Source organism: Salvelinus namaycush, chromosome 23 (assembly GCF_016432855.1).
Source record: "Salvelinus namaycush isolate Seneca chromosome 23, SaNama_1.0, whole genome shotgun sequence".
NCBI classification, from domain to species: Eukaryota; Metazoa; Chordata; class Actinopteri; order Salmoniformes; family Salmonidae; genus Salvelinus; species Salvelinus namaycush.
In genome coordinates, this window is record NC_052329.1 from 31,900,461 (window position 1) to 31,921,178 (window position 20,718).

The window sequence follows — 20,718 nt, forward strand, 5'->3', positions numbered from 1 at the left end:
TCATGAAACACTTTACATGATGCTTTTACATTTTCTTGTTCAGTATATCTCAATCTCAAAAATAATTCAATATATGGAAAATTGTAGGTATAAAATCAAGACTGCTCTCAAACCTGTATGGAAGATCGGGAGCAAGAGGATGGTCAGTTGCCAAGGCCGATAATAACCATCATAACCAATGTGAAGAAAAACACATGACCTCACTGTAGCGGGGCACGTTACTGCGCAAGTGCATTCTTGCACGGGTAGTCTGACAGAACAGCGAATAGGTTTGCTGCCTAGTGAAGAATTTGAAATCTAGTAAAATAAGTAATCAAAATAAGAAATACTTTAAGATTGAATACGTTTCGCCCATGTTTTATTTCTGTAAATTGAGCGGAGACTGATAAATTAATCGCGGAACTGTTTGGGGATAAAGGTAATCGCACGGACGCCATTGTTTACTTGATCTAGCTAGTTTGATAACGTTGTTTCTATCTAGCTAGCTATATTGTCTCTGGTTAATTTGAGTATGGCACTAGCGATACAATTGTTAGCAACACAGTATAATAAGGAAGAAACATTGTCAGTGAGATAGTGAGCAACGGGCTATTGTCGTCTACCAATATTTAACTAAAACAGCGAGTGCAGAACTGGTGCGTATTCATTACGCCGATTCTGTTGCAAAACGTTTCGTAAACGGAAGCCGATTGAATGAAACGGGGCGGGACCTACCTGAATCTGTCCAATATGAACTCTCGTTTTGCTGTTAGCTTCTGTTTGGTTCTTATACGGATTCCGTAATGAATACACCCCTGGCTAGCTCGTTTTCTTGCTTGTATTTATAGCTAACGTTAGTTAGCTAGGTTATTTATATTAGTAGCTAGCTTCATACTCTCAAGTACAGCTCAATTTTCCTATGTTTACTTTTCAAACAACTTTAGCTAGTTAGCTGGTTCACGGTGTCTCCCTCTTTCCTCCAGGTGGGGAGATGTCATACCACTCGTCTTCTCGCAGCTCTTCTCGTAACACCGATTGCAAGGTCTATGTTGGCGACTTAGGCAACGGGGCTGCCAAGGGTGAGCTAGAGCGGGCGTTCAGTTACTATGGCCCTTTACGCACGGTTTGGGTGGCCAGGAACCCCCCAGGTTTCGCCTTTGTGGAGTATGAGGATGCCCGTGACGCAGAGGACGCAGTTAAAGGCATGGATGGAAAGTGAGTAACTTTATATTTATCTGCACATTTCACAGCCCATAATGTTGTCACATAAGTTTATATATATTTTGGTTTAAGTGGTGTCTTCAGTTTTGGGATATTAATTGTGATTCAGGCATTACTCTTGCAGACTTTGCCCAGTATTACACATTATTTTCTTTTTTGCCCTGTTATCACTAAACTCTGCCCTCTCTCCCTACCTCAGGGTGCTGTGCGGCTCTCGGATCCGTGTGGAGCTGTCCACTGGCATGTCACGGAAGACCAAGCATGGCCGCCCCAGCCGCCGCCACTTTGACCCTCAAGACCGCTGCTACCAGTGTGGGGACAGGGGCCACTATGCCTACGACTGCTACCGTTTCAGCAAGAGGGGAGGAGGTCGTCGGAGCAGGTATTCTACTTGCCCAATGTCTGCTTCTGATATACTGCCAGTAGCAGTCATAATTCTGCATAAGGCAGGTGATGTAGTTTTCCCCTTATGCAACATTGTTCTTATTACTTCAAAGTATCACTTGGTGTGAGAAAAAATTCACTGTATTATGTCGAGAAAAACTATGACACACAGACAAAATTTGCTGACCTGGTTGGATTCATCTCTACTGCTGAGAGGCAATGCCGTCCTCTTTGTTTCACTACTGTGGTTACATATTAGAGCGGTGGTTACATATTACATCTTAAACCATTTCAGCTCGAGACCCAAATGAGAAATTGACTGTCCTCCCGTGACCCAAATCGTCCTCCAAATTAAGTAGAAATAGTGTGTGGTTATAGGTTGGTCACGAGTTATGAGAATACATCTATCACAGAAAAACCCTGTATTATGCCGTCCTCACAGCCTGTTTCTTGTATTCCAGATCACGCTCTCGCTCCCGGTCTCGTTCCGTCTCCAGGTCACGTGGCAGCCGCTATCGATCCCGCTCCCGCAGCAATGACCGGTAAGTCAACAGGGTTTCTCCTCCTACCCCCTGCTTTTCTACTGTCATTCAAACCTCTCCCTGTGCTGATACTGGTCTCTCTCCTACAACACAGCAGCAGGCACCGCTCCCCATCTTATCCCAAACGTAGGAAGAGGTAAGAGTCTACGGGTAATTTTGCATGCTGATGACGTTGCGTTTTTTCTTTTTATTGGTTTCATAGGAAATATAGTTTCCATTTGCATTCTGGGCAAACCTGTTTGATCATCCCTGTTTTTCCTGCAAATGTATTCATATGATTGTTTTAATTTATCTATTGGCTTCAAAACATGTAATTTTCTTGAAACACTTCACCCTTCCATAATAGGTCTGGTTCCCCTGTGCGGTCAAAGTCTAGGACCTCTGTTAGGAGGTAAGCCATTTTGGAATAACAGTTGCACAATACTTTCCTTTGAAAGCTGACCTGTTTCTTGATCCCATCTGGAGTTGGTGCCTGCGTTTGACCCCCCCATGTTTTTTTGTGTTGCAGTCGTTCTCGGTCGGGGTCCCGGGCCAGAGGGCGATCGGCGTCTCGCTCTCGCTCCAGATCCCGCTCTCCCAGCCATAAGAGGAATAGGTAAGCTTTCTTCCTCGTCAACCCATACCTTCAAAGCTATTACTGCACTGTGTAAATGCCATGACTTAGCCCATATTGTACAATACTGCTAATTATACTTAATTTGGGATATTGTTTTGCAAATGTGCTGGAAGCCTCCCTTCTCCCCCCACCTCTTTTAATCATAAAATCACATTTTTCAAAGATGACAGTCCACACATTCACTCAGCTTAAGTATACTGCCATCTGTTAGACAGGGCTAGGTGTGATCAGGTAAGTCATGGGTAGCTGCCCCCTCAACCTCAGACCAGCCTCCACCCGAAGTCTGCTGAGTCGACCTTCCAGAAGGCACAGAGCGACAACTCATCAGAGAGATGGCTGCTGCAGGAGATGGGGCCAGGGAGGGGGAGTGAAAATAAATGGTCAGGGACTCTAACGCACCCCAAGCTAGAGTGAGGAACACTGCCCCACCCCCAACCCCCCCCTCTTTATCTTTTACAAATACCTGATTTTAATGTTCTTTTCTCTTGGAGGTCCCTCTCCTAGAATGACCAGGCCAGACCTTGATTAGCTTCAGAGAGTCGCACACAGAGCTGATGAGCCTATACTCCGAGACAGAGGGGCTGTTTGGGTGACGGCTGGGGGGAGCGGGGCTCTTCTCTTTTCTCTTCTCCCTCAGATCCAGCCTCAATTTGATTAGCTTCAGAGGGTGAGAGAACCTCAAAAATCCAAAAGAGAAATCTGTCGTGATCAGACTCCAGTGACCAATCGCATCAGGCCTTTTTTTAAAGAGAGAGTGTGGGGAGTCGACTGACTGCACAAGCACTTACCAGGGTCATCCCTTGCGGTGTTAACGTCCTCCCGGAGGGTGACAAAGGCTGACCAGAAATCAGCCTACACCACGCTGGTTAAAGAGGTCGTCCGACGCACGTTTTGACGAGACACATCCATCCTACGCGCGCACACACAGTTGTTCCACCCACCCCACTCCCTCCCAGAACCCACGCACCACAGACCTGAACGCTGAGCCGAGTTCAGTCGACCAGTTAAGGCCCCCTCCCTACAGAGCCCGGCCTCTTGCTTAGCTTCTGAGAGGGTGAGAAAGGAGAGCTGACGAGAGATCAGACTTCAAGACCCTCCAAGTGTGTCTTCGAGTTCTAGCATCCGTCGCTTCTCTGTACATGTTGTTTCTGCCACTGTCTCCAAAGGTAACGAAAACCCAAGAGTCAATGTCATTCATGATCAGATCGCAGACGTATAGTCTGATACTCCCTAACATACTGTACACTAACATTCAACTATACAGAGCATGCACTGTCAGAATCCACAGGTGTGTGTGTGTGTTTCTGTCTGGGTGGGTGTATGAGTGTTAAGTATTTGGAATACATTACATATTATCCTGGGTGTAGTGATAGTGTTTTATTTTTTAGGGAGCATGTAGCTGATTTACTTACCTTGATGGTGGCTTGTCCTGATACTGTATATTAGGTCAACCTATTTGAATGTTTGCGCTGTTCCCTTTGGTTTTAAGTAACTGTCTGCACATAGTTTACCATATCAAGGTAGGATTCTAACGACTTGGGCTTCCAAAAGGCAAGTCTTTTGTCATTTATTTGGTCAGTGTTTGTTTTGGGTGCCATTTGTAAAGTTCTGGTCTTTTGTCTAATTGTGTGAAAATGCAAGGGATGATTTTTAGCACCTCAAACCCCCTTTAAAACATCCCAGTCTCTCAACACCCAGCTCCTCCATTTACTTGACCTCTGGAACTTTCACTTGTTGGCTTAATTATGCTAAATTAATTAGGGTTCTCCCTACATGTTATATCATTTGTGGAAGTTGGCGATATCCAATGAAGCTGTAATGTGTTCTATTTATAAAGTATGAAAGTGACTTGACCAAGGCAAACTGGTTGTAGTGGGACAGAGTTCATTATGGGCCAGCAGTGTTGGAGCTGTGATTGGTTCTGAGATGGGTGCCGGGCTAGTTATTGAGAGGACATGCTGTGTCTGCCCTGTACTTACACCTCTCTCTGTCTGTTTCAGTCGTTCCAGATCTCCAAGCCAGAAAAAGAGCCCCACCCCAGGCGAAGATTGATTTGAAGACTAAACTCGTCCCCATCCCCCTCCAACCAACTGGCTTTAGCCTTGCAGCTATTTGTTTTGTCTTTGTTCCCTGCATTGATTAGAATCTACCCCTTCCTTTTCTGATGCTGTGTAATTACTCTACAGCACAGGTGTCAAACTCATTCCACGGGGGCCGAGTGTCTGCGGGTTTTCGCTCCTCCCTTGTACTTGATTGATGAATTAACATCACTAATTAGTTAGGAACTCCCCACACCTGGTTGTCTAGGGCTTTATTGAAAGGAAAAACCAAAAACCTGCAGACACTAGGCCCTCCGTGGAATGAGTTTGACACCCCTGCTCTACAGGATTAGCTTTATATCTAACCCTGCATGCCTTACATGATGTCACATTCCTAAAATATCTCTCCCATATGTCCAATTTTGTTTTATTTAGCAAAACAGTTCAAATATCTAATTTCAGAAGTGGGATTTGTGAACCAGAACTTTGTATTTGTTCTTATTTCCTATACTATATTCAGTGTGGCATTGTGTTCAAGAGCTGTAACAGATGTACTTGAAGTTTTGCTTTCCCTGGCTTATGACACTAGCAGATTTTGGAATAAATCTTGACACGTTAATTCAGTGTTTTTGTTTTAAACATTGAGAACACCTACAGAATGTTCATGGTTATTTACTTATAACCCATTGTCAAGATGTCCATTGTATTTTTATTTTTTTAAATAACCCTTTAACCAGGCAAGTCAATTAAGAACAAATTCTTATTTACAATGACTGCCTACCCCAGACGATGCTGGGCCAATTGTGCGCCACCCCATGGGACTCCCAATCATGGCCTGATGTGATGCAGCCTGGATTTGAACCAGGAACTGGAACTCTAGGGTAGAGAGTGTTGGACTAGTAACCGAAAGGTTGCAAGTTCGAATCCCAGAGCTGACAAGGTACAAATCTGTTGTTCTGCCCCTGAACAAGGCAGTTAACCCACTGTTCCTAGGCCGTCATTGAAAATAAGAATTTGTTCTTAACTGACTTGCCTAGTTAAAGGTAAAAAAAAAAAAATTGAGATGCATTGCCTGGTGCATGTCATCTTGGCTCTCTTTTCAACCTTATTAATTACAATCCATTCTCAAAAAGCTGTAACTACCTAGATCACTCACCTGAATTGAAATTGTATTGACTAGAAATAAAATGGTTAATATTGTTTACATTTTTATTTTTACAGATCAGTGCTCAATACAGTAGTAGTGGGTTGATCTCTGACTAGGAGATATTCAGAAAGGCTTGTTTTGTGCATTTTAACTGGTCGTCAGTTGATGAATACATTATTGACGTGCCTTTTAGGCCAATTGGAAACCGTAGCGGACTCTTCAAGGCGGGCCCATATGTGTGACTTTTCAGGACTTTCCCGTCCATTTCACACCGTCACCGCTACCAACCTTTTTAACTGGGACAACATGGCTATGGCAGGCCGTTATTACGAAGGCGGCAGGGCAACGAAAAGACTAAAAACCAACGACGGAATGGCAACGGTAAATAATTAATGTTGATTTCATCAGCGTTAACAATAAAATGAATTTAAACGCATGCATTTAAATAATCTTTAGTTGTAAATAACAATTTCAGACTCATGACGCGGCGTTACAAAAATTGAGTGCACCCAGTAACGTTAGCTAGCTCGTGCTAGCTTGCTCTCCCGTGTTCCACGATGTTAAACAAAACCACAAGTATTTTTATTGTAGAATAACTTTCGGTTTATTTTATGTTTAACTTAAATTTACAGTAAACATATCGATATATAGCTTATTAACTAACTGGCTAGCTAGTTCTGTTATTTTTTTCCAACCATTGTCTAGCTAACGTTAACTAGCTAACGTTAGCCTTTTTTTCTTTTTAAATGAATGGGAGTGTGCAATCCAGGCCACGCCATATTTTATGGTAGCTAGCTAGTGGTAGCGTAACGTTATTGCTTTGTTCTAGCCTAGTAGTTTCGTTTTGCCAGGCTCAAACCAACGAACACGAGTTGGTGTTAACTTCGTCTCGGGCCTAACACCCGTGCCAACATATCCAACAAACACCGGCTTCTCGGGCAAAATCACTTAAATAAACCTAACTAGATTCATTGACTTAGCCGATAACTAACGTTATCTAGCGGGCGAATTAATTTTCTACTTCTCGAATATGCATAACCTTCTGAGACCACGTTCTCGTAATATTACGGATAAGAAAATAAATTTCCTCATTAATATTCCCAGAATGTTTTGCTGACTAGTTACCCCTATTTCATGACATGTTGGTAGGTAGTTAATATTTCCAGCCAGACTAAACTCAACTCCATGGTGAAGGAAGTTTGATTAACTCCAGCAATGGAGTTTAGTAGAGAGCAGGCTACGTCGATTCGCCAAGGTCAATACTTCAAACCATTTAAATTGAAACGCTTACCTTGTACCTATGTTTGGCCTCTGTGGTTGCATGCCTTTGTTTCCCGAAATCCATATATTTTTTTTATAAAACATCAAATACAACCACCGGTTTTCGTTGCGATTCAATTGGCACATGCTCAAACAGTCGGTGGTTCTATTTGATTAACGTTTATTGGGAGTGGACACAAGGTAATCGTTTCATAATTGACATTTTTCGAAGTATTGACCATGGACGAATTGATGTAGTCTGCTGAATTACACAAAGCTTGGTATCTGCTCAACTCCATTGGTGGAGTTCATAAACTTATTTTACCATGTAGTTGAGTTTATTCAGCTTGCCTCCTGCTATGAGCTGACCAGGAAACATGAGTTTATTGCTTGAATTTAGTTTACCCATTATTTTTTGCAGGAAGGCTATGATGACCCACATAAGACCCTTCCCTCTCCAGTTGTGCATGTGAGGGGCTTGGTGGATGGCATTACAGAAGCTGACCTTGTGGAGGCCCTGCAGGAGTTTGGAGCTATTAGGTGATGAATATGCACATTAATTGACCATCTGCTTTGAAAATCTCATGACAACTGAGAAATGGCTCAAGCAGAAGCAGACTGGTACCCTGACTACTTCGCTTACAATGCACACATTTCATGGTCCAATTTTGCTCCACGCAAACACAATCCAACCATTTTATAGTTGGGTACTGTTAAACCAGTAATGGCTATCTTTACCTCTGCAGAGCTTCTGTTCTAACACTTCTATAAAACAATTGATTCAACTCGTGTTCCAGATGAGTAACTATAATCCAAGCTGAAACAAAAGCCTGCTCACCCAGAAGCAATCCAGAGGAGCAAAGCAAATAAATAAACTTTGTTATGCATTCTTTATTAATATAACCTTTTTGTTTACAGCTATGTGGTTGTTATGCCCAAGAAGCGTCAGGCCTTGGTTGAGTATGAGGATTTGAATGGGTCTTGCACTGCTGTGACGTATGCGAATGACAACCAGATATACATTTCCGGGCACCCAGCCTTTGTCAACTACTCCACCAGCCAGAAGATCTCCCGGCCAGGCGACCCGGACGATTCTAGAAGTGTCAACAATGTGCTACTTCTCACCATCATGAACCCAATCTACCCCGTTACCACGGTAAAGTGCTGGCCACCTTTACCCAACCTGTTGAGTCTGTTGTGCTGTGTACTTCAGTATTAGTTCTGATCATTTGAATTACTTATGTCTACAGGATGTGCTCTACACTGTCTGCAATAACTGCGGCCCTGTCCAGAGGATTGTTATCTTTCGGAAGAATGGTGTTCAGGCCATGGTGGAATATCCTTTTCTGCAAAATACATTTTTCAAAATGACGTATTTTGTGAATCAGTTGCATGCCCGCTGGTAAGCCTTAGTGAAACTAAGACTTCTGGAATTTTAAGTTGACATACTGTCTACTTACCAAATCAGGAAACCAGCAGTCTGAAACATGTCATGTTTGTAGTATGTGATGAGTGATTAACCAGATTTATTTTTACTAGCACAAAGAGACTTGTAAACAAGGGCTTGTGCAATAAGCTCCGGAATTACTGGAACGTGTTATGGTGTCTGTGCGATGTACTGTTCTCAGAACTAGTCTGCATGACCTTTCCTTGACTCTCAACACGTTTGATTCAGTGCAGAGTGCACAGAGGGCGAAGGCCTCCCTCAATGGGGCAGACATCTACTCTGGTTGCTGCACACTCAAGATCGAATATGCCAAGGTAGAGGAACATGCACATTCATAGCCCCGAACAGCTTCTAGTGTTCCATGATATGGACTTGAAAAAATGCTTTGCTTTGGAATTAATTTGTATATTCTCCCACAGCCAACTCGTCTCAATGTGTTCAAGAATGACCAGGACACTTGGGACTACACCAACCCCAACCTGAGTGGTCAAGGTAACGCACACAGCCATCTGTGGTCCTTGCTGACACTACCAGCACCCTTACTGCCACTTTGGGGGAGGGAAGGGGGGTTGTATGGTAGACCTTCAGGGGTAATGCCACTGAGCACAGGAAATGCTCCTTTAACCAGATCAATGTTTACAGGGCTGGGTTGGTATCTTTCTCTCCAGCTGTTATATTGGTTTAGAAAATTACAGTTAACTCTTGCATGGGGCTCCATTTCAGTGGCATTATGACTGAAGTGCTGGTGTGGTCTTCTGGTGATGCACCGTCCGTCACACAGCCAGACACGCTAGGTATGCAAGGAGCAGCTGAATGGCCAGATATTCTTCACTAGAGACTACAGTTATTGCTCAAGGCTTTTAGTTGCACACCTAATATAAAACAGGATGCCGCCCTTGCTTGGAACACCCCGGAGTAAACTCCTTAACCTCAACCCAGTGCTATCAGATCTAAAGATATGTGGTCACTAAGGGTACCAAATCAAGGTCCTGCAGCTTTTCTAGTTTGGCGACGACTGACTCGTAGTAAAACTACCTGACAGTCATTTGTTACTCATTAAATGTGAGATAAGGAAGTGTTCTAGGATGTTGCTCATAAATCTCGCCACTGATCCATTAAACTCTTACTTTCTTGTCTGAATACCTGCTTGATGGCGTCTCAGCGAAGTCTGCTAGACGGTGATGTTATGCCTGTGTAAAAATATATATTGAGTGCTCTATTGTTTTTGCAATGGCAACCTATCTGATGCACTGCCCATGGATACATCAAGTTGTAAGACTAGACAGTCTGAGCAAAAATACCTTCCTGTTTACCCACTTGAGTCTCTTGTGAAGCTTGCTCTACCAACAGCCAATTGCTCCTTTCATTCCCAGTGCACTCGTCAATGTATAGATCTGTACATCTATACAGGCTACTTTAAGCATTGAACATAAACAGCCACTCTAGCTTCTCGTCGGAACACGTTGGAGCAACACATTTCCATATATGCATCGGAGACACATTGTTGCCGTCATCAACACTACTCCCAACACTACTCCTGCCGTCAACACTACTCTCAACACCACCTCAACCTCCACCGCTCCTACTTCAATAAGGACACATCCACTTTCTGTACCAAACAGAAGGAACACTTAGGACATTGGGGATGGATAGACTGCAAGACCATGGCAGCAGACATGCTTTGATAAACTGACATTTCCCCCCTTCCCCAATCCATGTCCTTCGTGCCGCAACAACATAGCTCCAAAGTCACGAAGACATCCCCTATACCTTTTCTATGGCATGACACATTTTCCATGGGGAGTTTTGGTTGCTGGTACATTGGCACTAAGCTGTGCTTTCCACACCCTCCCAATTTTGAGACCACAGCAAGACATGCCTGACACATTGAAACATGCCATCACCCAGACCTCATCTGCAAGTCATCACCTTACTGTTGACACGGAAGCTTTTTGACTGATACACATCCACAGAAGACCCACCTTATAAAGACAACATCCAGAGACCCGTAGTGACGAGCATGCTCACACAAACACAAAACAGATGAACCATACTGATACAAACCAGTTGCTCAAGACTACACAGCCCTGTCCTGTTCTCTGTACCTGCCTGCCTTTGGTGGTGCAGGTGGTTTTGCTCTCTTGTGCCCTGCTCCTGATGTTTAACACATCAAACACTACTCAAAACCCTCCGCTCCTGTTGCTGCACTGACTCCATAGATGATTCGCACCGTCACTGTCAGGCTGTAGCCAGTCACATGGGAAGGAATACAACAGACAACTGATGAAGACACTACAAACATGAACAAGCTTATGCACATTCAGACAGGCCATATTTTTCTCCTCATACATGCATACCTCATGGAGTCGGGTGTTCTGTTTTGCTTCTTTCCCCCCCCTTCCTTTCCTCCCTATACTGTTTTTGCAACATGCATCCCTGTTTAGTTTCTCCATCTTTTTCTGAATGCAGCTCTCTTGTGGAAATTTGACTTTTTTAGTTCCTGTGTAACACCTTCCATGTGACGCAGGTCTGGCAATTTGCGCCTAATGAGGACCCAGGTCTGATATGTTCCAAATGGCTGCTTTGCGGCCTGCCATTGGCAAGGAGTGTGTTCGATAAGGCACTTGGAGAGTGGACCACCAACCACAATGGAAATTGCCACAAAAAAAGGTGGAAATGTTCTTCCAAAGGGGAGTAAAAGATGAAAAGGATTTAAATGAAAACGGAGAGAAGTAATGGACCCACTGCCAAATAACAGCAAATGTCTCCAGCCTCAATCTTTGTCCTTCAATATATCCATGCTGTAAGTAAACTGACCCCCAGTTTGTTACACAACACACATTCCCATTTCTTACACTTGGGATGTCTTAAAAAATATATTGTGATATTGTCCTTTTTTCCTGTTTTTTTTCTGTATTTATATGGCATTCCACTCCCTCTGTTCTCAGTGCCACCATATTTCAAAGGTGGCCTTGTAGTGCATTCCCTGTGGGCATTTTGTCCTCCGTTGAAGACTTGTCTGAATAAAGCTGGTGTTTGGGTGGCTCTCCACTAGGAGGCTATATGTGTTCTTTTCATTTTTCGAGACTTGTAGACAGATTTGAAATGTGCCGCTTTCTTATTTGTATAACCTAGTTACAATATGAAGATGATGGACTGTGAATGCATTGAGATAGTTTACATTGTAGAATGTTGAAACAGTCAAATTTGTCTAATGCGCCAGTGTTTTTCTTAATTTCTCAACTATCCATGTGTAGGTGAGTGTGTTTAATCTGGCCTGAATTTAATGTGTATGAGATGTGTACCTGTACAGATGCAGAAGCTGATGGCAATGGGAGCAATGCTGGAGGTGTGTTTGCAAACTTACGTTGGCTTCATTCTCACCCACCTCATTCTCCCTTCTACCATATGCTAACAGATTTAAAATGGAGGATGTAGCTAGCTTTCAGGATTCTTAGCGTTTAATTCATTCTTAGCTGTTGTAATGACAGTTTGTTTACACTGAATTCAAGATAAAAAAAATGTCACCTTTGGCATCTGAATACCATGACTGAACCAGTAGATATACAGTACTATAGATAAAAAAATTGGTCTTGTTGGTGTTATTAATATTCAGTAGTTATTACGCTTAGTGTGCTTTCTCTAGATGTGAGCTATCCTTAATTCTAATTGAACATCCGCTACTGCGCTGCATTGTCATGTCCCCTGTTGTTTCTTGCCAATTTATCTATCGCTCTTCTCTCTTCCCCTTTTTTTCTGCCTCCTGCCTTTATCACCTCTCAGAAGATGGGAGTGCCAACCCCAACAAGCGTGTGAGGGCGCCGGCTCTGCTGGGAGACCACCCTCCAGAGTACGGTAAGGCTCTTAGGCCCAGGGGGGACACACGTGCTGGCCCGTGTAGTGCTCGCCTCACACTAAATTCCCCTTCGAGGTGCAGATGGTGGGTTAAAAATGGGTACCCCACAGTGGCAGCGAAGTGGTGCGGTATAGTCAATTTTCTTAGCTCACCTGGTAATGGAATGTGCCACCCTTTTATCAAAACCAGATGTTTTTACACATGGTGAGGTTAACCACTTTCTTTGGACATCTATCCTTTGTTCCCATCAAGCTATGTTCCCTGTATGATATTGTGGTCCCTTGTGTGTCTAGCTGGTGGTTACCATGGATACGACGAGAGCGGCTATGGCCCCCCACCACCCCCACATTACAGCGAGGGCCGTCGCATGGGTCCTCCCATGAGGGGACGAGGGGGGGCACACAGCTACGGTGGGGGACCTGGCTACGGCCCTCCCCCTCCACCCCCTGGCGAGTACAGTGCCCACGCAGACTCCCCTGTAGTCATGGTCTACGGTTTGGAGCCTGCCAAGATGAACGCCGACAAAGTGTTTAATGTTTTCTGTCTCTATGGCAATGTGGAGCGGGTAAGTGTGGAGGGAAAGAGGGCAAGCCATTGCAGTAATTTCAATAAGATGCTGCTGGTATTGAGTTGCCCCATGCATCTGATCCCCTACCTCAGGTGAAGTTTATGAAGAGTAAGCCAGGAGCAGCCATGGTGGAGATGGGAGACTGTTACGCTGTGGACCGGGCCATCACTCACCTCAACAACAACTTCCTTTTTGGACAGAAGCTCAGCGTCTGGTGAGATGTTTATCTGAAACGCCTGTTCATTCAGTGCCTTGTCATTTAAAGTTGGTGCTTAATCTTATTTGCTGCCTCTTGCCATAATAAGTGACTGTTCTGTGAGGCTTGTACAAGTTCAGTCTAATGCTCTTCTCCCTTTACAGTGTGTCTAAGCAGCAGGCCATCATGCCCGGTCAGTCTTATGAGCTGGAGGACGGCAGCACCAGCTTCAAGGACTTCCACGGCTCCCGCAACAACCGCTTCACCTCCCCAGAGCAGGCTGCCAAGAACCGCATTCAGCACCCCAGCAATGTCCTGCACTTCTTCAACGCCCAGCCAGACTCATCCGTCGAGATTTTCACTCAGGTGAGTCCCAAAGCACATCGGGGAACCACTTCATGTATGGAGCAGTGAAATAAAGACCAATATGCCTACAAAAGTAATCAATTGATTGTTTTCTTTTCAGATCTGTGAAGATGTTGGTGTCAAAGCCCCTGCAAATATCAAACTTTTCACAGGAAAGAGTAAGTGTACACTTGAGCTTCATTTTGAAACGACGTACTCTTTTGTATGTATGACAGTGGTGCTAAACTGAGTTGGGCTGTCTTATTAGGTGCAGGTCCAGGTGAGCGCAGCTCGTCAGGGCTGTTGGAGTGGGAGTCCATCAACGACGCCATGGAGGCCTTGTCCATGATAAACCACTACCAGATGAAGAACGCAAGTAAGTGTTTGAGATCGAAGCCTATGTATTAAAAAGATCACTTTTATTCAAATGGTGTGGTGATGGCTGTTTTTAGGTTTCTAATCCTTTCTATCTTTCTCTTCAGCTGGCCCGTACCCATACACCCTCAAGCTGTGCTTTTCTACCGCTCAGCATGCAACCTAAATGGCCTCCAGGATCATGGATAATGTTCCACAAACTGTCATCCCTACAGTCTTCACCCCTATTTTGACCTTGTGTGTTTTAGGCCGTTAGTGAGTTTGTCCGCAGTCATATCGATTTGTCCTAATTCTTTGATATTGAGCTCATAAAAGCAAGGTGTGTGAGAACTGGTAAATCACAGATAATTTGAATTGTTTTTATGCCTGATGGATGAACAAGGAAAGGCTTTTGTATTGTTTCACCTTTTATTACTCTCCCCCTTTTTTTTTTTATTGCTGCTTACCATTTGTCTGTATTTAGAGGAAGGAGAGTTTCTTTAGTTGTAAGAAATAAAACTCAATTTCAAGTAGTGCATCTTTTGTTACAGCCCTCAATAAATAAACCTCTTTATGCCAGTTAACTTGGTTATTCAGTGAAATGATACTACAAACACAACTATAGTAATAATTATAATTTAATCGTGTATTTGTTCCGTTAAACTATTCCGTTCATAAGAGCTAGAAAAGCGACCTTATCTTTCCTCTTTGAATGCCGCATTTTGACTAACTAGATGCTGTAGCTCAGAAATTGTACAAAGCCAGCTAGTTTAGTGGAACTACTCTTGAGATTGTGTTTACAGCATGCGCTCTTTGCTCACAGTAATAGTAAATACCCTTATCTGCTTTCTATACCTTTTGTGCTTGTAGCGTTGAAAAACACTACATTTTTACTTGACAGACAGCTGGTTGCGGCAAGTAGACCGACTGCGCCTTTCATTTGTTTCTTGCTCTCGTTTGATTTAGTCGAAGGGCTATGACATTCATTATCAGATCAGCTCTCATGAAAAGTAAGTACATTGTTGTGAGTTTTAGAATGCAGTGCTTTGTCAGCTCTTAACTGTAGCTAACGTTAGCTAAATGTGTATTTTGTAGGTCGCATCCGTTCAACTAACGTTAGCTACTTAGCAAGCTACAGTACTAGCAAACTTAGGTTAGGAATTAGCAAACGTAATTGGTTATCGCCATAGAATAATTCGAGACTCGGACCAGAGCTTATAGCTAGCGAGGTAACTTATTTTTTTTTTTACATATGTCAACACTTAGCTAGCTGGCTAAGTAACGTTAGCTAGCTAGTAATTACCATCAGCTAACGTAAACCGTGTTTGGTTAGCATCTTGGCTAACTAGGTGAAAGGTGACTACTATGTAACTATTCTGTATAGGAGTGGATAGCAAGGTGGTTTAGTAGGTCTAAACCGTGCAACTGACTATTAGCGGAAATGTGTTGCGCTCATTCAATATGAATTTGGCTTTGTTGTAATTCATTGTTATTCAATCACCCCTCTCCCTCTCATTTCGGTGCTGATCATCAGACAGGAGTTTATGGCTTCCAGGTCTCGGTGCTGTAAGGGCCATATCCTCTCCGGGGGGCCCCACTCCTCCTTTTACCACCCTGTCTGTCAGTCAACCTGCCACTGCTGTCACTCACATAGAGCTGCACCGGCCAGAGAAACGCAATGCCATGAACAAAGCCTTCTGGAGGTAACACCTGGCCCAAACCAGTGGTGGAAAAAATAACCCAATTATCATACTTGAGTTAAAGTACCTTAATAGAAAATTACTCAAGTAAAAGTCACCTAGTAAAATGTTGGTTTCAAATATTTAAATATTAAAAGTATAAATCATTGCCAACCAGACGGAACCATTTTCTTGTTTTTTATTTGTTTATGGATAGCCAGGGGCTCACTCCAACACTCAGACATAATTTACAAACTAAGAATGTGTGTTTAGTGAGTCCACCAGATCAGAGGCAGTAGGGATGACCATGGTGTTCTGTTGAGAAGTGTATTAATTGGACCATTTTCCTGTCCTGCTAAGCATTCAAAATGTAACGAGTACTTTTGGGTGTCAAGGAAAATGTATGGAGTAAAAACATTTCCTTAAGGAATGTAGTGAAATAAAAGTAGTCAAACATATAAATAGTAAAGTACAGATACCCCAAAAAACTACTTAAGTTGTACATTAAAGTATTTTTACTTAAGTACTTTACACCACTGGCCCAAACACCACTACTTGAACACAGCTGAAACTTTCCCGCCTTTCTAATTGTACTTTTGTGTAACTCAGCACTACAGCACTGTGTTCCCTTATGAATTCATGTGCATCCTATATTTCTTAGAAAAAATATATTAACCCTGTCTTCCACCATACATCCATCCTCTTTCAGAGAAATGGTGGTGTGCTTTACACAGATAGCTGAGGACCCGGATTGCCGGGTGGTTGTCGTCTCCGGTGCAGGAGAAGTCTTCACAGCTGGTAAGAGAATTATGTTTCCCAAAAGCTTACAATTGTCTCAGGTTGAACTGAGTGCTGCTTATCAATAGGCTGTGCCAACAATATACCAAACATAGCAATATACCAGTAATAAGACCGGTATACTGTAACCTCTGTCGCATTTTGACTGTGTGTAGGCATTGACTTGATGGACATGGCCAGTGAAGTCTTGCAGCCTGAAGGGGATGACATGGCCAGGACTTCCTGGAACATGCGACGCATCATCGCCAAGTACCAGGAAACCTTCAGCGTCATTGAAAGGGTCTGTATATGAACTTGTGAAATACTTACTCCTGCACAATATGTTAGGGGTTGATAGTGAACAAGTAGGAAAATGCATTCTCTTTCCCACCACCACCTTTCTACTTGTAGTGTCCAAAGCCAGTGGTTGTGGCAGTGCAGGGAGCTTGTGTTGGAGGAGGTGAGTTTTCGTGGTATATTACTGATTAGCTTGTCACCATGAAGCCTTGCAAAGCTTTCATATATTATTTACAAAATGTGACTGTTTCTTCTCCCGTGAAGGTGTTCTGTAATGGCTTGTCATGTAATAACATGTACGTGTCCTGTTAGGAGTGGATCTGATCACAGCCTGTGATATCCGTCTCTGCACTCAAGATGCCTGGTTTCAGGTGAAGGTAAGTGGGCTTATATACATCTCCTCAGCCCCAATGACCGTCTCCATGAGGACCAAGGTCCAGGGGACATCTAAAGGTCTTTGCAGACTTTACGTCAGATTCAGCCTTTTTACGATTATCACTTCACACTGCGATCAACCTGGCCAGATTGTACAATTTGCTTCAGTTCTGTCATCACATTCTGCGATTGGTTTGCGAGGCTCCGTAAGCCGACGTAGGATACATCAACTGCAGCGGTGTATTTCATCTGCGCATGTGCCAGCAGCGCAAGCCTCACTATGCTTTTGCCCCGAGTTAAGTGAGTTTTGAAAAACTAAAAGCATTCATCTTAGAAATAGCTTTCACATACAAACTTCATATGTCGAACTCACAATCAAATAAGCTTCCCCAAAATAACATGGCCGCTGTGGTAAAGCACTTATTTTGATTGGCCATTTTGAGCATTTATCAAAATCCAATCAGGTAGCCAGATATCAGATGTCATGTAAACAAGGTTATTATGGAAATCGCTCTTCTTGCACTGCATGAACATTTTTAAATCAAACTATTATATTAATCTGACTATTCACTATTGTAGTATTGTGTGCATACTCAGTGCCGGCCGTATTCCTATGGGTCAGTCACCAGGATCGGCTCGTAACATCAGCCACACTACACGATAAAGGCCCAAAAATTTGGAAACTGACAGAACTTTGTCGAAGACTACGACCGCACGTATTGGTACTTAATCAGCAGACCTAAACCCTGTCACACTGAACGAGCCAAGACGTAGTGGTACTGAATCAGCAGACCTAGACCCTGTCACACTGAACGAGCCAAGACGTAGTGGTACTGAATCAGCAGACCTAGACCCTGTCACACTGAACGAGCCAAGACTTAGTGGTACTGAATCGGCAGACCTAGACCCTGTTACGCTCAACGAGCCAAGACGTAGTGGTACTGAATCTGCAAACCTAGACCCTGTCACACTGAACGAGCCAAGACGTAGTGGTACTGAATCAGCAGACCTAGACCCTGTTACACTGAACGAGCCAAGGCGTAGTGGTACTGAATCAGCAGACCTAGACCCTGTTACACTGAACGAGCCAAGACGTAGTGGTACTGAATCAGCAGACCTAGACCCTGTCACACTGAACGAGCCAAGGCGTAGTGGTACTGAATCAGCAGACCTAGACCCTGTTACACTGAACGAGCCAAGACGTAGTGGTACTGAATCAGCAGACCTAGACCCTGTCACACTCAATGAGCCAAGACGTCCAACGATCATTTATGACCTAAGAATTTGCCCACAACGTGGACATTTTGTCTGGGACGGCAAAATCGTGGCATAAGACAGCTAAAATCGTGCAGTCTACAAAGGCCGTAACTGGTATCTGTTTTCATTCATGTGTTTTCTGTAGCAACCACCAGGGGGACTCTCATAGTGAAGAAAAGGCAGAATGATAAGAAAAATGTACTAGTTAATCCTGCTTTGTATCTCTGAGTGATGTGAAAGGTCTGCCTCTCTTACAGGAAGTAGATATTGGCCTAGCAGCTGACGTTGGAACTCTGCAGCGCCTACCTAAAGTCATTGGGAGCCGGAGGTAAGAGCAAGCATTTGATATGCGTTCATTACACCATAATGCTGCGTGGTAGTCCCTCAGCTTGCATTCATAAACCAAGGAACACTGAGTGCTTCCCTGTATTGTTCTGAAGAGAGATCCCTTATCATATGTATCATCTTCTTTCCTCTCCAGCCTGGTGAATGAGTTGGCTCTGACAGCGAGGAAGATGTACGCTGATGAGGCCAAAGAAAGTGGATTAGTCAGGTATGAAAACAACGTGTGCGTGTATTTGTTGTGTATGTGTGTTGGTTTTGGGTACTCATACACTCTTTTCCTGTGTAGCCGTGTATTTGTTGTGTGTTGGTTTTGTGTACTCATACACTCTTTTCCTGTGTAGCCGTGTATTTGTTGTGTATGTGTGTTGGTTTTGTGTACTCATACACTCTTTTCCTGTGTAGCCGTGTATTTGTTGTGTATGTGTGTTGGTTTTGTGTACTCATACACTCTTTTCCTGTGTAGCCGTGTATTTGTTGTGTGTTGGTTTTGTGTACTCATACACTCTTTTCCTGTGTAGCCGTGTATTTGTTGTGTATGTGTGTTGGTTTTGTGTACTCATACACTCTTTTCCTGTGTAGCCGTGTATTTGTTGTGTATGTGTGTTGGTTTTGTGTACTCATACACTCTTTTCCTGTGTAGCCGTGTATTTGTTGTGTATGTGTGTTGGTTTTGTGTACTCATACACTCTTTTCCTGTGTAGCCGTGTATTTCCGGACAAGGAGGCGATGTTGGCTGGAGCTCTTGAGATGGCAGGGGAGATAGCAGGCCGCAGCCCTGTGGCTGTCCAGGGAACCAAGGTCAACCTGATCTACTCCAGAGACCACAGTGTGGCAGAGGGCCTGAACTACATGGTGAGGCTCAGTACTACAAGGATGCTCACAACATCACACACGTCACCGTGGCAACAACATAGGCTATCAAGAACACAACCCAGTATAGATAACGATGTCTCGTAAACAAATGTACTGTTCTGATAAGGGGGGTGGGATTTTTAAAAAGTAGATGTCATTGGAAGTCCAAAATCTGAAATATATATATTTTTTAATGAATTACACAATGAGGCTGAGTTCAGTCTGTCTCTCTCCTGTCTTCAGGCAACGTGGAACATGAGCATGCTGCAGACGGAGGATGTCATGAAGTCAGCTGCAGCCTCCATGGAGAAGAAGAGTCCTAAAACAATAACTTTCTCCAAGCTCTGAAGCTGAGGAGCAGAAAGAGGCTGAAGTGCAGCTTTTCTTAGCCGAGGAGGAATGGATGGAGGGGCGGTGTAGAAAGTTAAATTAAAGGGATTATCTACTTACCCTGAGTCAGATGAACTAGTGGATACAATTTGTATGTCTCTGCGTCCAGTATTAAGGAAGTTCGAGGTAGTTTTGGGCGCTAGCGATAGCTTACATTAACATTAGTGCTGGAAGTCTTTGCTGTACCCGAACACTTCCAGTGTTTGCACTCTAGCATGCTAGCTGTACCCGAACACTTCCAGTGTTTGCACTCTAGCATGCTAGCTGTACCCGAAGACTTCCAGTCTTTGCACTAAGCTAGTTAATGTTGGCTCGCAAAACTACCTCGTAACTTTCATACTGGACGCAGAGACATGCAAATAGTATCCACGAGTTCATCCGTCTCTGGGTAGGTTGATAAAATGCCAAAATGACCAACTATCCATTTAAGCTAATATGAAAAGTACTTATTTCGCCTCCTGCAGATGCATATGTTTGTGTGTTGGTGCCTTGCTGTCAGTCAGAATCACCCAAAGCAGAGCTGTCTGTAAACTGTAAAGAGTTAGTGGCCTCTCTCTTGCTAGCTCCACATGCAGGATTCAGGTTGGGTACTCTACCAACCAGCATCACACTTTTGTAAATCTATAAAAATGATTGCATCATAAAAACGTGTATTTAAATTTTTTATAAAAGATGAACTGAGCCTAAGGGCCCTGTTTCAACATGTTAAGTGTTTGTGCTGAGTTTTAGGCTTTGTGCATACAATTCAATACCTAAATGTGAAGTGTATGCATCTTTCACCAAGCCAATGCC

General features: G+C 43.6%; 3 protein-coding genes across 6 annotated transcripts; all 3 read left to right on the forward strand.

The window, feature by feature from the left end:
• Window positions 1–222: 222 nt before the first annotated feature.
• Window positions 223–5,429, forward strand: LOC120018315 (serine/arginine-rich splicing factor 7-like). Of its 3 annotated transcripts, XR_005472209.1 has the most exons (9): window positions 223–418; window positions 963–1,194; window positions 1,400–1,582; window positions 2,046–2,126; window positions 2,221–2,262; window positions 2,473–2,517; window positions 2,635–2,721; window positions 3,234–3,908; window positions 4,743–5,429. XR_005472209.1 is itself a non-coding variant. In XM_038961444.1 (8 exons), the coding sequence occupies exons 2-8, from the start codon at window positions 971–973 to the stop codon at window positions 4,792–4,794; spliced, it is 714 nt and encodes a 237-aa protein (XP_038817372.1). In that variant the 5' UTR covers window positions 223–418; window positions 963–970; the 3' UTR covers window positions 4,795–5,429. The 3 variants fall into 3 exon arrangements, 2 of the variants coding, with proteins under 2 accessions (XP_038817372.1, XP_038817373.1); XM_038961444.1 differs by lacking the exon at window positions 3,234–3,908; XM_038961445.1 differs by lacking the exon at window positions 3,234–3,908 and having other exon boundaries at window positions 2,224–2,262.
• A 753-nt stretch (window positions 5,430–6,182) lies between these two features.
• Window positions 6,183–14,538, forward strand: LOC120018316 (heterogeneous nuclear ribonucleoprotein L-like). Of its 2 annotated transcripts, XM_038961446.1 has the most exons (14): window positions 6,183–6,309; window positions 7,610–7,728; window positions 8,107–8,344; window positions 8,439–8,524; window positions 8,853–8,949; window positions 9,055–9,127; window positions 11,949–11,984; window positions 12,419–12,490; window positions 12,785–13,056; window positions 13,152–13,273; window positions 13,420–13,621; window positions 13,722–13,779; window positions 13,869–13,976; window positions 14,083–14,538. In XM_038961446.1, exons 1-14 carry the CDS (start codon window positions 6,235–6,237, stop codon window positions 14,139–14,141), a joined length of 1,617 nt encoding a protein of 538 aa, XP_038817374.1. In that variant the 5' UTR covers window positions 6,183–6,234; the 3' UTR covers window positions 14,142–14,538. The 2 variants fall into 2 exon arrangements, with proteins under 2 accessions (XP_038817374.1, XP_038817375.1); XM_038961447.1 differs by lacking the exon at window positions 11,949–11,984.
• A 133-nt stretch (window positions 14,539–14,671) lies between these two features.
• ech1 (enoyl CoA hydratase 1, peroxisomal) lies at window positions 14,672–20,573 on the forward strand. The gene is made up of 10 exons (XM_038961449.1): window positions 14,672–14,964; window positions 15,489–15,657; window positions 16,343–16,431; window positions 16,587–16,711; window positions 16,822–16,870; window positions 17,020–17,084; window positions 18,597–18,667; window positions 18,821–18,892; window positions 19,386–19,536; window positions 19,780–20,573. Exons 1-10 carry the CDS (start codon window positions 14,931–14,933, stop codon window positions 19,882–19,884), a joined length of 930 nt encoding a protein of 309 aa, XP_038817377.1. The 5' UTR covers window positions 14,672–14,930; the 3' UTR covers window positions 19,885–20,573.
• The last annotated feature ends 145 nt before the right edge of the window (window positions 20,574–20,718 follow it).

Coding starts and splice junctions, on each gene's coding strand:
- LOC120018315 (XM_038961444.1), top strand. CDS start 971: ATGTCATACCACTCGTCTTCTCGCAGCTCTTCTCGTAACACCGATTGC. Junction 1,195..1,399: donor GTTAAAGGCATGGATGGAAA/GTGAGTAACTTT, acceptor TCCCTACCTCAG/GGTGCTGTGCGGCTCTCGGA. Junction 1,583..2,045: donor GGAGGAGGTCGTCGGAGCAG/GTATTCTACTTG, acceptor CTTGTATTCCAG/ATCACGCTCTCGCTCCCGGT.
- LOC120018316 (XM_038961446.1), top strand. CDS start 6,235: ATGGCTATGGCAGGCCGTTATTACGAAGGCGGCAGGGCAACGAAAAGA. Junction 12,491..12,784: donor AGACCACCCTCCAGAGTACG/GTAAGGCTCTTA, acceptor TTGTGTGTCTAG/CTGGTGGTTACCATGGATAC. Junction 13,057..13,151: donor TCTATGGCAATGTGGAGCGG/GTAAGTGTGGAG, acceptor CCCCTACCTCAG/GTGAAGTTTATGAAGAGTAA.
- ech1 (XM_038961449.1), top strand. CDS start 14,931: ATGACATTCATTATCAGATCAGCTCTCATGAAAA. Junction 15,658..16,342: donor ATGAACAAAGCCTTCTGGAG/GTAACACCTGGC, acceptor ATCCTCTTTCAG/AGAAATGGTGGTGTGCTTTA. Junction 18,893..19,385: donor AAAGAAAGTGGATTAGTCAG/GTATGAAAACAA, acceptor TTTCCTGTGTAG/CCGTGTATTTCCGGACAAGG.